This window comes from Nicotiana sylvestris, chromosome 12 (assembly GCF_000393655.2).
Source record: "Nicotiana sylvestris chromosome 12, ASM39365v2, whole genome shotgun sequence".
NCBI classification, from domain to species: Eukaryota; Viridiplantae; Streptophyta; class Magnoliopsida; order Solanales; family Solanaceae; genus Nicotiana; species Nicotiana sylvestris.
The window spans coordinates 17,728,019-17,745,226 of NC_091068.1; the positions used below are offsets into that span (position 1 = coordinate 17,728,019).

The following is a 17,208-nucleotide window of genomic DNA, read 5'->3' on the forward strand; positions in this document are numbered from 1 at the left end:
GTAATTAATTAAACATGGACATTAAGAATAATAAAGTTTCAAATAGTGTATAGGAATGAAAAAACCCCAATGAAAAAAATCCTTTTTTTTTAAATTAATATGAATATTATCCCAACCCATGTCAATTTGTTAAAATAGCACGGTCTAGCCAGTTTTCGAACTGGTCATTCAAAAATAGTCAGTGTTTGCCAAGTCATTAAAAAATAGCCAGTATTTTGCTGCAACAGTGACCATCCAGCATAATATACTGGAGTTCGGTACACCTGTGTATGAACTTCTAGCATATTATGCTGGACCAGTATAATATACTGGAGACTGGAGCATCGGTGCTCCAAACTCCAGTATATTATGCTGGACCGATATATTATACTGGAACTCCAGTATATTATGCTGGAGTATTTTTTCGGATTTTGAACAGTGTTTTCGTTCAGATTTATCTTTACATGAAAAGTGGTTAAATTTCGATTACTTTTGAAACTGTGGCTATTTTTGAATGACCACTTGTAAATCTGGTTATTTTTGAATTTCTCCAATGAAAATGGCCGGGTACGGGTCATTTGCAGTAGTACGGTTGGCAGGCCCATTCTAACTGAAAGCTGGGCCTACCCAATTTTCACCAGAAACCAACCACCTTGGCGTCAGATCTAAGATAATCACCGTCCCCCTTCACTCTTCTCAAACTAAAACAAAGCCATAACCAAACTCCTACGAATTCATAGCCCAACAGTGAAGGGAAAGAAAAACAGAAGAAATATATTTATGTATTCAGAATAGAATAGAATAGAATTGAAATTCAGTACAGATTCTTCTTTTTTAGCGATTCAATTACAGAACTCGAAAGGTATATGAATTGTTCATTTAATTTAATTTCATTTGATTTCCTGTATTTGAGTCTTTCAAATTAGGGTTATTTTGAAAGTTTATCTGAAATTTGATTTTCTTACAGTTCGATTGTTGAAGGTAATGGTTTTGAAAAAGCATTGATTAAAAGAATTGCAGCTGTATCGGATCGGATCGGATGGACAAGAATAAGAGCCGAACCGATCTGCTTGCTGCCGGTCGCAAAAAGGTAACCAATTCCGTACTCTTTTTTCTTTTGCACAGTTCTAAAACACTAGATGGTTTTTTTACCATTTGACTAAGCCTGGGTGGGTAGCCTTACTCGGTACCTATGCTGGTGGGAGGTGCAGGTACCCAGTGAAATAGCCGAGGTGTGTTCATGCATGTGTTGCTAAGCTGTAAAAAGTACTAGGTGGATTTTTCCCATCCACCTGGCGGGCACAATTACCTGGTATGCTGATGGGACGTAGCACATACTAGGTGCAATAGTCAAGCTGTGCATGAGCTGGCTTGGACACTATCGTCATAAAAATGTGTGTTGCTAAGTGGTGAAGATGCTAGGTGGTTTCTTGATTTCTTCACATCTGCCCCTTGATGGACAAAGTTACTCGGTACTTGTGTTAGTGGGAGGTAACAAGTAACCTGAAGGAATAGTTGAGTTGTGTTCAAGCTGGCTCGGACACCACCATCATTAAAAGAGTTGTTTGTCTAAGCTGTATAATTGCAGTTGTAAAATATATAAAATTAGTGAAATTAGAGAAGTATAGCCAATCCTAAGCCTAGATAATAGAGGAGGATTTAGTTGGACCTAAAATAGTCTAATGATGATGAAACCTCTTAATACGGAATTCCGACACCTGCTCGTGCTGTATAGAGGAAAATGAGGATTCATATAGCTAATCCCAACTAGTTTTGGATTGAGGTGCAGTAGCTGATATGATAAGAGGAAATGGAGAAGTCAATGGTTGTAGTATTTCTTCTAGTGTTACCTTTTGCTTGCTATTAGTAAGCTTCTGTGACATATGTTTGTGCATTAATTTTTTGTTTACATTGAAATTACTAAATAAAATAGAGATAAGCTGTGGGACAAGCTTCTTCAATCTATTGGCTATTGGTTATCCAATGTCTCTTCTTTACATTTATTGAGTACAACTCTTTCTCCATAAATATTGCTGGAGCATCTAATGCGAACCATTCTACCATAGGTATGAAAACCCCTTCGTGAAACAAATTAGGAGAAAAGAAAATAGGGAATTTAGAGAACTAAGGAGACCACTTTGGGCTAATGGGTGATTTTGACTTTGAGGAAAACTCAATAAAACCTGGTTAAATACTTCAATGACCTTGATAATTCATTACCAACCTGGATAAACCACCTCTTTGCCCTTTAGTTTATGTTGTTATGAGTAAAATAGATATTGGAGCTTCCAGAATATCGGTAAAGGAAGGAAGGTAGCATGGAGAACTACACCATTGTGCATCTTTTGGCTAATTTGGAATGGAAGAAATAGGAGAATATTCCAGGATGCTGATTTTTTTTTTAAATTGCATCAATTTCTTTTTCCAATTTCATATATTATTTTGGTGTAAAGAGGAGATACCTACACGTCCAAATCATTGAGATAGTAGATGACTGTGGGTAAATTTATGTATCGAGTTTTAACACCTACTTGGTGTGATATTAATGGATCTTATTTGTTTTATATCCCCAAAAGAGAAAAAAGCAAAAGTTGAAAAGCATAGGTACTAGATACTTCACTCCATAAGGGAGCATGACCGTAAATCTGAGCTATTCACCTCATGAGTGAAGATAGGAAATCTCTAGGCTATTCCAACTGTCTGAGTAAAAGTTGAAAAGCAATAGTGTGTTTGCTGCTTATAATGTTTTTATTTAATCCTTCCCCAAAAAGAAATACTTTAAGCAACAAACACCTAATGCTTATATCTACTATACGCTCGTCCCAGCATGCTTTTCAAGCACAATACTTTAATCTAAACGTTATATATCTCTTGTTTTATGAATAATCATAAAAATACATCTCTTCCTTTATGCTAGTTATGAAAAATTGGGCTATAAGTAGGGTTATAAACCTTAAAAGCTCTTGAACTCTTTTTACTCCTAACTGCACTATCCACACAATAATTTCTATAATTTGTTGAAATTACAAGAGAATTGGGGATTTTGTCATTTTTTTAAATGGAGAATTGGGGATATGATCATTAGGAGTGGTAATATAGGATTGCCCTAAAATTCTGCTAAATTATTCTTAATCCTTACTAAACCCAACAATAATTATGAGTTGATCTCGAAGCTAGGAAAACTCATGATGTAACTCAACCTAATCTCACTTAGAGGAAAAATATCTTACTTTCGAGTCTTGAAGAATCTTGATCTTGATTGGGTTCACCCTAATATTCTTTTCCTTCTTTCCATGGACTGCTAAGAGCTGTCAAAAATCTCTAATACACATTAGGGTTGAAGCTTATATGGTTACTGTGTAAAAACACAAGAAAATCTCGAAAATATCGCACCGGCACGGGATTTACAGCGATGCCTTAATTCTTACATGTGCTGTAACCCTCAGCTTTGCATGCCCAACTATCCTTGTTTTACCGCATCACCATACACTTCTTCTTTGGGACGAGGTAGCCTTCTTTACTTCGGCCATATAGTCTCAACACTCTCTTCTTCCGGGACTTGTTTTGTGGTGTGGGACATTACAAGCTATTAAAGTTTGTTTGGTATGTTCTTTTATTTATCAAGATTATTTAATGACATATTTATGGTCTCTATGTGTGTATGCGTGTATGTAAACTGATTAGAAAAAGAAAATTATGTCTACATAATTTTGGAAGATTTCACATGTTCATGGGTGACTCAATGTGTTATAGGACTTATGACACTCATGTCTTGTGCCTGTGCTAATATTGGAGGAAACTCAGATTAAAAAGATTTTACGGCTTTCATAGTGTTCTGTACGATCTCTTTCGTAAATTAAACCTATTCCGATTTATTCAGATTTAATTAATGTGATATTCTTATGTTTACCAGCTTCAACAATTCAGACAGAAGAAAGACGGTAAAGGTGGTAAATCAAGTAAAGCCAGTAAATCTGGCGGTGATGTTACTCCAGATGTTGTTAACGTGACGGCAAAGTCAGATCAAGTTCCTGATGAAGAAAAACCACTTCACAGAGGTGATGGTATTCCTACTTCCTCGGAGTCACTTACCAGAAAGGATGTCTCAGCAACACATGCTGAAGCTCCTCCTCTTGATGAGTCGCTCAACGTTGAAACAGTTGAAATGACATCAGCCAGTGGCAAGCTGGTAAAAGAGGATGCTGGTGAACCTGAAGCTTCTTTGAATTCAGATTCTGGCGATCGGGATATTGTTGGTTCATCTTCAATTTCTGAACATGCTAATGCCAAAATGGTAATCGAAGATGTAACAGACGCTTATTTAGAAGCTCCCAGAATTATTGCTTCTGATGTGTCCGCTAAAAGTTCCGCAACGGATGTGCCTGTTGATTTCTCCTCTTATTCCAGTGTTGATGAAGCAGTTGCTCACCAAGTAGAAGTGGAAAGGCCGCATGTACCGGAGCAGGTATCAGATGTAGGTTGTGCCTTCTCTCTTGACATCCATGCCCTTTGCATGTCATATATCCAATTGTGTGTATTTGCCTATAATGAAAGTCTCATTGTTGCTGGGTAGGGACAATGCAGGAATCACATAATTCAGGTTCGAAGCAAGGTGATTCAAGCAGTGAGGTAGAGATTGAAGGAGACAAGAAGCTCCCTTTGAACGAATCAACTGAGACTTCTATTAGCCAGACAGCCACTCTAGTGGGAGATGAGGGCAATGAGGAAACAAAAGCTGAATACATTCAACTCAGCGAGCCAAATAACGTTCCATCAGCTGTTTTAGCAACTCAAAATGCAGAAATAGCTGAGGACAGTGGTAGGCATCCAACTACTCTTGATTCTTTACCTGAATGGATGGACTCTCTTTAATAATTTCTCAAATGGTAGGTCATCAGATGGAAGATGCAGCTTCTGGTTTGCACGAGGAAGAAAAACTAGAAAGGCCTTCGAGTGCTGGTGAATATGAAAATTACAGGGATGATGTTCGAATTTCTGACTCCATAGATATTGTTTCTGAGGATTCTGTAAAAAATAAAATGGTGAACATCTCATCGAGGTCAGATGAAAGTTATATTAGCTTGTATCAGCTGGCGGAGGTGGTACGAGACCTTGATGAAGAGGGCTTTAGGTTCTTGCTCACGTGCAGAGAATCAGCTCCAAATGCACCTTCTTTGAAGCTTTTTGACGATTTTGAGAAGCTCAAAGAACAGCTATACCTAGCAAGTCTTGTAAAAGATGTCTCTTGTTTGCAGCTAGCTGAAGAGTCAGAACTTCAGATGGAACTCTGTCGTCAACATCATACGTTGACCGATCAAATATCTGCGGCCAAAGCTTCATTGAATGACCTTGGAGAGAAGAATGATATCCTTGCTGATCAGCTTGCGCAGTTGAGAACTGAATTTCAATTGATTGTATCTGAAAGGGATGGCCTCCAAAAGCAGGTTCACGTTTCTAAAGGTGAGGTTGGAGAACTTTCTGAAAGAATAAATGAATTGCAGTCTAATTTGGAAACATCACTTGGTGAAAATGCAAGTCTGTCTTCTGAGATGGTTGACTGCAGGAATTTGGTGGCAACTTTACAGGTTCGAAATGAGAGCTTAATAGGAAGCCTTAATTTGCTATCTGAAGAGAATAAGAAGCTTTTGGAGGAGAAGGAGAATCTTGTTTTTGAGAATGAAAAACTGGGAACAGAGCTAGCACAGTCTAAAACTTTGTTCGGATCACTGCAGTTGGAAAATGCGGAGTTGTCAGAGAATTTCACTTCTTTGAGTGAGGAGAAAAGGAAACTTGATGGAGAGAAGGAGCATCTACTCAGTGAGAATGAGAAACTGCTTGCTCAAATGTCGGATCACAAAAATGTTGTGGAAGCTCTTCAGGTTGAGAACAAGAACGTAAATGAGATTTTGATATCTGTAAAAGAAGCGAAAAAACAGCTTCAGGAGGAAAAACAGTCTTTGCTCAGTGAAACTGAGAAACTAGGGTTGGAATTTCAGGAGTCCAAGTCTCTAGCTGAAGCTCTGCAGATGGAAGTGGCCGAAGCAAAAGGGCAATTGATGGAAGAGAGAAACAAGCTTGAGGAGCAGAATAAGTATTTTCTCTCCGAGTCTGAGAAACAGTTATTTCAGTTGGCAGAATATAAGAACTCGTGCAATAAGGTGGAAGATGACCTGAAAGACTTAACTCTGCGTATTGAACAACTAACCGAGGAGAACATGTATCTGAAGAGAAGCTTGGAGTTGTTTGAAACGATGAAGACAGAGTCACCTAACCAAAGTAGCTTTGCATATCAATCTAGGGAAGCTGGACCTCAACTTGAAGTTTCTTGCCAGTCTAGCTCTGCACCCGCAAATCTGATTGATGATGATGGTTCAAAATGGTTTGGAGTTATGAAAAGACACGAGGAGGAGGCAGAGAGAGTACTTGAAAAACTTGAGAAAGCAATTGGAGATATGCACTCTCAGTCAGCTTCTATGAGTAGGTCATCTGGTAAAGCGGTTTCACCTGGTGTGTCGAAACTTATTCAAGCTTTTGAGCCAAAGGACCATGATGATGAGCACCACCCAGAGGAGCTTCAGTCATTTGAAAATCAAACAGATGCAGATCCTTATGTGCTAATTCAAGGGCTAACAAAAACATTAAGAGCGTTGCTGAAAGATTTGGTGTTGGAAGCTGGCAAGGGCTACCAATTTCTTGAGGGAGAGAAGAGCTGCAAAACAGCCGCTGTGGTTGCTGCTGAAGAACTCAGGGCCAAATTCCAGTCTCTGAATGAACTTATCGATCTTTTGGAAGGAGCAAACATTGAGCTAATGGTTTTCAATGAATCTTTAGGGGGATGTTTCTGGAATGCTAAAGAAAAGGAGGGAGAACTTATGGTCCTAAATGAAGCTTTGCACAAGGAAGAAGTCGCCGCAAAATCTGAGAACAATAAGTTAAGGGGGAATCTTAGCAGCTATCAGGAAAAACTATCTATTTTGCAAAATCAGCTGGGTGAAATGCGTGAAAGCTGCAAAGAGATGGGTTCTGATATTTCTAATCAGGTAGAAGCGCTTTATAGGGAAGTTGCTGACAGAGGATCAATACTCCGAGAAGAATGGAACTCTACAATTGATCAGGTTTTTCAGACACTTCGGAGGCTAGATTTGTCTGTTGAGACTGTTGGCTCCTCTTCGCCGTCAAGAATAGACCATGGTCTAGGGTGCATAAACTTAAGTAGCCGTACTGCTGCATCTATCGATGCTGCCATCAATGTGATCGAGGCATTGCAGGATCAAGTTGAAGCTTCTCGCCATGAGTCAGTGAGTACCTCCCGTGAAGTCAATGAGAAGTTAGACTTCTTGCAAGTTGAAAATGAAAGGTCTGCCGGTCTTTTGCATAAGATTTATAGTAACCTCAAGAAACTTGTGAATGAAAAGCCAGGGCATCTACAAGAAGCTGAAGTTGACGATCCTGAGAAACCAGTAGATCTTTCTCATCCTGGTGCTTTTGATTCCCTACTGGAGCAGTTGCAAAGTTTTCTTGATGAGAAAGCACAAGTTGAATTTGTAAATGGAAAGCTGAAGTCTGAGTTGATGGCCAGGACAAAAGATTTTGAAGAACTGAGCAAAAGATCCTTTGAATCAGATTCTATTTTAAAGATGGTTCAAGTGGTTGAAGGAGTCATTGCTTTAGATAGCTTTGAAACCAACGTTAATGACCCAGTATCATGTCTAGAGTCCCTGATCTCTCTCCTAGTTCAGAAGTATAAAGAGGCAACTGAAGATGCGAGGTTGTCCAGGAAGGGATATGCTTCCAAGGAAGCACAAGTGATTGATCTGCAGGGACAAATGGATCACTTGAGCTTATTACTTGTTCAATGTGAAAATGAAGTTGTTGTCCTCAGGGAAAGTTTGAAGAGAGCTGAGGAAGAGGTTGTAGCTATTGGTTCGCAATATCAAGAGAAAGTTGCTGATATTGAACAGTCTGAGCAGCGGGTATCATCTCTAAGAGAGAAGCTTGGCATAGCAGTCACCAAGGGCAAAGGTTTGATTGTGCAGCGTGACAGTCTTAAACAATCTCTTGCAGACACATCCTCTGAACTGCAGAAATGCTCTGAGGAGTTGCAGTTGAAAGATGCAAGGCTTCAGGAAATTGAAATGAAACTCAAGACCTATTCGGAGGCAGGTGAGCGCATGGAAGCTTTGGAATCTGAACTCTCATACATTCGCAACTCTGCTACTGCATTAAGGGAGTCATTCCTTCTCAAAGACTCTGTTCTTCAGAGAGTAGAGGAGATTTTAGAAGATTTGGAGCTTCCAGAGCATTTCCATTCAAAGGATATCATTGAAAAAGTTGATTTTTTGGCAAAGTCAGTTGCTGGGAACTCTTTGCATCTGTCTGAATGGGATCAGAAGAGCTCTATTGGAGGATCATACTCTGATACTGGATATGCACTCACTGATGGATGGAAAGAGGTGGCACAGTCAAACTTGGGATCTTCCGAAGACCTTAGAAGAAGATTTGAGGAGCTCCAGGGCAAGTTTTATGGGTTGGCAGAACAAAATGAGATGCTTGAACAATCCTTGATGGAAAGAAACAACCTTGTCCAGAAGTGGGAAGAGATCTTGGACGGGATAGATATGCCTTCACACTTGAGATCTATGGAGCCAGAAGATCGGATTGGTTGGCTAATGCTTGCGTTTTCAGAAACTCAAAACCAGTACAACTCTCTCCAACAAAAGTATGATAATTTTGAATCATCATTTGCATCAGCAAGCGCTGAATTGGAAGAGTCACGCAGAAAAATATCTGAGCTTGAGAGTGCATATCAATTGGTTGTCAGTGAGAAAGAGTTGCTTTTGAAGAATTTGGAGTCTCTTAACTTTGATTATGAGGAAATGTCAAGGAAAACTGCCCAATCTGACATAACTAATGATGATTTACGGAGCAGAGTAGGTGACTTGCAGAAGAAACTGAACGAAATGCTTGGAGCAGAGGAGCGTATTCATCATCTTGAAGGTGAAATAAGAAGATTGGGAGATATGGTCAAAGATGTCCTTCAGAATTCCGAGACAGATGATGCGTTATTTAGCTCTGGTAGCACTGAAGCTTTGGAACAGCTACTTAGGAAGCTTATAGAGAAGTATACCGCTCTTTCTTTACCTTCTGAGTCTGAGTTAACACTTGAGCATGTTGATAAAGGGGCTGATCTCTCTCATGAAGAAAATAGAGAAAGTAATGTCAGGTGTGCTGAAGATGCAGATGGAGGTGCTCTCAGTAGAAAATTGGAGGATGCTCTCAGCGACTTGTTGTCCTTGAAGGAGGAGAGGGAGAATATTGTGTTGACTAATCAATCATTGGTTCGTGAACTTGAAGAATTAGGTATCAAAAATAAAGAACTGCAAGATCTACTCAGTCAGGAGGAACACAAGTCATCTTCTTTAAGAGAAAAATTGAATGTTGCAGTTAGGAAAGGCAAGTCCTTGGTGCAACATCGGGACAGCTTGAAGCAATTAATTGAAGAGTTGAATGGTGAAGTGGAACGCTTAAAATCCGAGATCAAGTTGCAGGAAAATGCTATTTCAGACTATGAACAAAAGATAAAAGATTTATCTGTATTCCAGGAGAGGATAAAGACCGTAGAATCTGAGAGCTCAATCCTGAGAGATCAATTGGCAGAAAAAGACTCTACCTTGAGCATGATTTTGAGTGCCCTGGATGATGTTAATGTTGGGTCTAACATTGGTAATCCTGTCGAGAAGCTAAAAACTGTTGGGCAATTATGCCATGATTTGCAGTCAGCTCTTACTTCTTCCGAACATGAAGCAAAAAAATCTAAAAGAGCAGCTGAGCTACTTCTTGCAGAGCTAAATGAGGTGCAAGAAAGAAATGATGGGCTACAAGAGGAGCTAACAAAGTCTCAGAGTGAACTCTTTGAACTGTCCAAGCAAAAAGAATCTGCTGAAGTTGCCAAACATGAGGCTCTTGCACATTTAGAAAAGCTATCTTTTGCTCACTCAGAAGAAAGAAAGAACCAATTAGCTGAAATCACGATGCTAAAATCTGGTGTGGATCAGCTAAGGGAGGATCTCTTTGTATTTGACCGTTTGCTCAATGATGTTCTATCCATGGATTTGGAGACTATACGCAATCTCAGTTCTAGTATGAAAGTATGCCTAGAACCAACTGATCAAAATCACTTTCCTCTACTTGTGACTGATGCTTCAAGTGGCCTTAACTTTGCAGAAGCGGAAAACAAGGTACCACAGTTTTATGTCATTTCATGTCACTTGTCTTATTTTGAATGCTTATAAATTTCTTTTGGGCTGAGCAATATCAAGTCTATCACTTTCCAGTTGTTCCATGAATAAGCTAGCAAAAGATTATCAAGAAAATTAGCTTCTTTCTGCGGGTTGATTTGAAGATTTTTCATTTTTTTGGAAAGTTTAAAAATTTCCAATCAGCTTTTTAACCTAGTTTATATGATGATGTGGCATCTTTGAATAGTTAAGAATTTCGATAATCTTATTAAGGCTGATTAAAGGTGGATTTCCTCTTAACATTGATTCTGGGCTGAGAACATACATTATAGGACATGCTTCACTATTTGAAGTTTGCTAAGGTAGTTGATCTCCAAATATTTTGGTGGAGGAAAAAAGATTCTTATTTTTTGTGGGACAAGGAAAGGAAATACATTATCACGTCACACTTGGTTAATCTCCCTTGCAATTGATATGGAAAAATAAGGAGAAAATGACTAGTATAATAAGGTCCAGAATCTCTTCCTATATGTCTGAGAAATGTACGAGACATATATTAATAAATCCTGTTAGCGTCAAACCTTGTGAAATTCACTGGTACTGATATATAGCAGTTCTTGTTGATTTTGTACCAGGTTAGGAACAGGCAATTTATCACAATTTTTGCGTCTGTTGATGAATCTGTGACGTACTTTTTAATGTGTTCCCTTCTGATCTTGTAGTACCAGATGACTGTTCTGTATTACACATTTCCTGCTTCCATAGTTTGTTCTCATTGCTTTCTATTGTGCTTTCAATTACTTCTGCCTTGAATTGCTGTTTACATTGTTTAAATTGAACTACTGTTTACATAAAATTGAAATATGCTAATGCACTTTTCAATTTTTATCCTCATCTGTCATTCTCTCCTTAAAGAATATTCTAGGTTTTCGCAGATCTTTTTCAAATTTTTGTTTCAACATATATTCCTCCAAATGCTTAGATGACGGAGAACTGAAAGGACTATTGAAGTAATAATGTTTGTGTACTTGCTGCAGGTTTTCAATAAAGAAATTGGTTCTATCAACGTAAAGTTAAACAGGCATTCCCGTTTATTGCATGAAGAAACTGCCCATATATCTGAAATATTAAGAACCATACATGAAGAAATATCCTACCATAAGCAGCACTCAAATTCATTGAAGACGGACGTGATGCGGTTAGAATCTATTCAAAAGGAGAAAGATGCAGAATTGTTTACTGTGCAAAGATACAATGCTATGCTTTATGAAGCTTGTACCACTTTGGTCATGGAAATTGAAAGCAGAAAATCCGAATTGGCTGGAAACAGCTTAGCTACTGGAGCTTCCAGAATCAATTCAGTGTATCGAAGTTTAGCTGAAGGAAATGATTTAGCTGAGAAGACTGACCAGTTTTCTGAGGAAGGTATTAGGTCAGTAATAGAGAAATTATTCATGGCTGTGAAAGATATTATGAGTCTGCAAAGTGATATTGCTGAAGTTGGCCAAAAGGATATGAGAGCTACTATATCGAATCTTCAGAAAGAACTTCAGGAGAAGGATATACAGAGAGAAAAAATATGTGCAGAACTTGTTAGTCAGATTAAGGAAGCTGAATCTGTTTCAAAGAGTTATTCACAAGAGCTTCAAATAGCAAAATCTCAGATGAATGATTTACACAGGAAGGTGGACCTGATGGAGGAGGAGCGAGATTCTCTGGCACACAGGATAAAAGAACTGCAAGATCAGGAGTCCAGCTTTGCTGACTTACAGTTAAGAGTTAAAGCACTTGAAGACATGCTAGCTGCAAAGGAACAAGGTGATTTTATTGAGCTCAATTTCCAGCATTTGAAATTTTGAACTTAATTCTTTTGTTTGTTATCAGCTTTAAACTAAACTCTAACTTCTAGAAGTATTTTCTATTTTGTATGGCTATAGAAAATGAGGCACTGATGCAAGCACTTGATGAGGAGGAGGCCCAAATGGAAGACATGACAAACAAGATTGAAGAAATGGAGAGAGTCCTACTTCAAAAAAATAAAGATATGGAGAACCTTGAAGTTTCCCGGGGGAAGACTATGAAGAAGCTTTCTGTTACAGTAAGCAAATTTGATGAACTTCATCAACTATCTGAAAGCCTTTTGTCTGAGGTTGAGAATCTTCAGTCACAATTACAAGAGCGAGATACAGAGATTTCTTTCTTGAGGCAAGAAGTTACAAGATGCACTAATGATGCAATAGCTTCTGCTCAGATGGGTAGCAAAAGAAATACTGATGAAATCTGCGACTTTTTGACATGGGTTGACAAGATGATTTCCCGAGTCCAGACGCATGATATGAATTATGATGATGCAAAAATTAACCAGATCCATGAATATAAGGAAATGTTAGAGAAGCAGGTCGTGTCTGTGGTATCTGAGCTGGAAGATCTGCGTGCACTGGCACAGACGAGAGATTTAATGTTGAAAGTAGAGAAAGATAAAGTAGAACAGCTGGTTAGGAAAGAAGAATTTCTTGAGAACTCTTTGCGTGACAAGGAATCTCAATTAACCATGCTTCGAGGGGCCAGTGACATGGGGCAACTAGTAAATTCTACGTCGGAAATTATAGAGATAGAGCCAGTGGTATGTCATTTCATTTATTTTGTTCTATTCATCAATTTTATTTTTTGGTTCCATCAAGCTGCCTAACTGTTTTATAATTGATAATATTACATATCAGCCAATTAAGGTGAAACATATTAAAAGATTTATTTGTTTTGTAGATACTTTTGTCTTCAAAATCTGAATATGCTTGATTGCTGTTCCTTATTCTCCATTTAGTAATCAACTAAAACTACGACAAAGATCCAGCATATCAGTTGCAAGTGATTTGTTTCATATTATCATCATATACCTATTGGATGAGCTCTTGTACTTTGAACAAAATCATCTATTCTATTGTCAGTCTTGTACAGACACCTAGAGGGAACATTAGCTTTTGATATGAACTAGGTCAAACTGGAAGCAGGTAGGATTTGCATTAAATTAGATAAGCCAAAAGGGATTTACATATCAGTGAACTGGAAATTTAAAGTTCATATCCGCAATGAGGTGAAATGTAGGACATGAAAAATACAAATGCCAAATGCTGCAAGATTTTGTGGCTCTCAGTTACCAAGATTTCCTGAAAGAACTGATTCAGGGGAATGCTGTACGTACCTTCCCAAAAAAAAAAATATCCAATGAAATTTCTGGGAAAAGCGAGCAAAAGGAGGAATAGGTGCTCTTGAGAACAAAGAAAGACGCTAGAAGGTGTGGGATATTAGAATGGGAGCATGTCTGCCATGATTTCTCAATAACTAAACAGACTGCCATTGTCCTCCTTTGGTGGAAGGAGAATGTGTGAAGGATGTACTAATAAATGAATTTCTGAGGATACTTATTGAGTCTGCTCTCCACATCATTCTCTTCTAAGTATATATGTACTTCATGACAACCTTTACTAAAGTTTGAGTTCTGGAGGAAAACAATAAAGTCACTTCCGACTTTAGGAAAAAAAAAAGAAAGAATCACTTCTCAGGAAATCTGGAGCTCTATATTTGATGTGAGAGTTTCCGGAGATCTTCTTGAGGGAAATTTTTGTTTGAATTATTGTTTCTAGAGAAAATTTCTCAGAGAACAAATGTGTATAGATTGGTTCTTTTGGAGACGGGAAACTATAACAATCCTCTACTATGTAAAAATATGGACCATTGCTAAAGAAATACTAATATAGACTAGTACTGATATTTTTACCGGAACTAGCCTCTCTGCCTTCTTGAAGGTAGGGGTAAGGTCTGCGTACACTTTACCCTCCTCAGATCCCACTTGTTGGATTACACTGGGTTGTGGTTGTAGACTAGTACTGATATTTTAGCATCAAACAATATTACAAAACTTAAGGAAAAGATAAATAGTTATTTTGTATTTTTGGACAATAGCAGAAGATGGAAGGAATCATAAATGAAGTATATATTTAAAAACAAGTTGAAAAAGGGAGGATCAAAATGATAACCTTTTAAAGTTTGGGGGCTGTTTGTGAAGTTTTGTTTGGGTTTGGTTTGATACACAACAAAGACACACGGTTTCTGACTCTCTGCTTTTCCTCTTATCCATTGATGCGGATGGTCTAACACATCATCGGTTAGAATCTGTATGGTCTACTCTGGGTTTAAACTGGATTTGGGCAACATTTGAGCACAGATTCTATTATCAGCCTTTCACATGCCCAAGTCTCTCTCTTTTTAAGGATGGCTTCATTATATACATATGTAAACTTTTTTGAGTTTTGATTTCAGAACGAATGAGTACACATTCTTGGACGACGGTAGTGGTAGTAATGATTATCTAGTAGTGCTTGGCTAATATGGATTATTATGTGTGACAGTGACCTTGCGTTTAATCGCTGGTTTTTACAGGATTTCTATCAATATAATATAACAGCAAAAGGAAGTTGAAATGTATTTTCAAACGTTTATGATGGTAGAGAAAGTTAATTTTTTCAGATTCAAGATGTTGAATACTAATTTAATATCACCAAGCTATGGACCTGTAGTAAGACTCTGCTTTGTATAGAAAGAATTGGAAAATGATAATAGCATGCTATGGATTAGCCCTGAAAGGTCTTTGTATTTCATCTCTAATAATATCTTTAGTATTATGTGGCTAAGCATCATGTTCTTGCAGCTATACTTCTTGGCATTATTGTTTTTTTTTTAATCAGTACACTTACTGGCACTATTTTCTTCTGCTCTTCAAATGCAGGCCAACAAAAGGGTAATGCCTGGAACTGTTGCATCTCAAGTTCGCAGTTTGCGCAAAACTAATAATGACCAAGCAGCTGTTGCGATAGATGTGGATCCTGAGAGTGGGAAACTAGAAGATGAAGATGATGATAAGGGTAATGACTTCCTATTGCTAGTATATTTGAAGAATCAACATTGAAGTCTGATTGTTTGATAACATTCTTTTTGATTGATAAACATGTTTACTGTATTTTATTATCTTGTTGCTCCGGTTATATGGTAAGTTGACTCCAATATTGATTCTAATGTCAAATGGTTGGAGATTGAGCTTATGTTCGCTGTGGTTGTGGAAGGCGGCTTTGTTAGGCTATAGCATAACACATGAAGGTTTTTTCAAACATCATATCTTCAGATAACATTTTTTCTGCTCTTATATAATCTCGATGATTTCGCTTCTTTAACCTTGTGTTTCATGCTTTGTCTGATTTCTCTTTTATTTTGCTTATACTCATTCCTGATGGGAACTAGATTGAGTCTTCCTGATGATAGATAATCTTAGAAAGACATTATGGTGTTAAGAAGGTACTCCGATGATTGGTTGACAAAACTAAATTCCTTTCTTTTCCCTTTTCTTTCCTTTCCTTTTTTCTTCTGGGTGGTAGGCCACAGGGTGTGGAAGAGGGTATTGGTTTTTTCTTTTTTTCATTTGTATATATGTGGTTGTGGAGCTTTCTGTTAGAATCTTTGTTTGTATTGAAGATGAAATCCCTAGATTACTGCTAAATTTACCTGTTTTGTCTTAGTTACATTCATTCCCGAAGTCTTCTTGTCTTCTTCTCCTTATACCTTTTGAAGGGTGGTTTGGTTGGTATTCACATCTTCAGACTGCTGATAACACCTTTCTTTCCTCTCAGCTCATGGTTTCAAGTCTCTAACGACATCAAGGATTGTCCCACGGTTTACAAGGCCCATAACTGACATGATAGATGGTCTATGGTATGACAAATTTCATCCCTTGCTTTCATTTTCTATGCATTTGAAATTTTTGTTATCTAACAAAAGCCATATTGTGTCTGAGTTCTAGGGTATCTTGTGATCGGACATTAATGCGGCAGCCTGTTCTACGGCTTAGTGTGATCATCTATTGGTTTGTGTTGCATGCTCTTCTTGCGACATTTGCAGTATGAGAAGAATAGGTCAGTTATCTCATCTCGTCCCCCGTACTTTTGTTTTCTGTTGTACCCTGCTCCTAGTATTGGGTTGTCTTTACAGCTTTCTTCTTGCTGTATGTGGAGAATTAAGTCGCCTAAATAAAATGATAATAAGATCCTCATTATTTTAACTTTGAATTGTAAGAGACTGGAGTTTGGGAATCTTGGAATGCAATTATCGCCTACCTTGTTTTACTAATCTCTTTCGCATAGTGAGAATTGAACACCTAACATACCTTAATTTCTTATCGAATGATGAAATACAGTTTGCTAATTTTTCCATATTCTGCAGGTCCGTTGTCTGATTTTCTCACTGTGATTAGTTGTGGAGTCACGGGCAAGATAGTGCATTGATGTCTTCACAATTTTCTGTAAATCATCCAAGTTAGTTTGGCTAGATTTTGGCTGATAATTCATTATTTTGCTCAACCAGGAATTTGTGATTTGTTATGTTTTTTTGTGAATCACGTTCTTGGTTGTATTCATATAGGCAATCCATAGCAGTGTATCCAAATATGAGATTTCATAGCAGTAGGGGCATATGGATGGGAAAATTAGTTTAGTGACAGCAGAATCAAAGATCTGTAATTTTTTACTAGTACCCATTTGTTACAGTTTTTTCTTAATAAGAAATGTGTAGGTTGCTTCTTGTACCACAGCATTGCTTTCATGTCCTTATAGTATTAGGTTTAGGTGCAGCGACATACACAAGAAATTGAGCATAAAAATGTTTGGAATTGACCTCTGTTAACATGAGTTCGATTTTGGTGGGGATTATATTGTGATGAAATGGGAAATTATGGTAAGTGTACAATTTTTTCTTCTCCTTATATTTTACATTCATCAAATGTTTCATATGAGTGATCATACTGTTTAGTTATTTAAAAGGCTGAAATTGCACTAGGGCGCCCCTTTTTAACCTGTAGCCGCTTTGTCTTTCTATTTGCACTCGTACCCGTTTTTTTGTTAAAAGCCTTTTAAAAAGACTATTTTGCCCTTCTTCATTAAAAGACTAC

General features: G+C 37.8%; 1 protein-coding gene across 7 annotated transcripts; it reads left to right on the forward strand.

Moving 5' to 3' along the window:
* The first annotated feature begins 638 nt into the window (after positions 1-638).
* Positions 639-16,848, forward strand: LOC104231867 (trans-Golgi network-localized SYP41-interacting protein 1). Of its 7 annotated transcripts, none has more exons than XM_009784921.2 (11): positions 639-841; positions 947-1,069; positions 3,893-4,457; positions 4,553-4,798; positions 4,870-10,217; positions 11,255-12,035; positions 12,155-12,840; positions 15,001-15,136; positions 15,896-15,977; positions 16,066-16,177; positions 16,485-16,848. In XM_009784921.2, the coding sequence occupies exons 2-10, from the start codon at positions 1,019-1,021 to the stop codon at positions 16,166-16,168; spliced, it is 7,998 nt and encodes a 2,665-aa protein (XP_009783223.2). In that variant the 5' UTR covers positions 639-841; positions 947-1,018; the 3' UTR covers positions 16,169-16,177; positions 16,485-16,848. The 7 variants fall into 7 exon arrangements, with proteins under 7 accessions (XP_009783223.2, XP_070021332.1, XP_009783225.2 ...); XM_070165231.1 differs by having other exon boundaries at positions 3,893-4,453; positions 4,534-4,798; XM_009784923.2 differs by having other exon boundaries at positions 3,893-4,453; positions 4,564-4,798.
* The last annotated feature ends 360 nt before the right edge of the window (positions 16,849-17,208 follow it).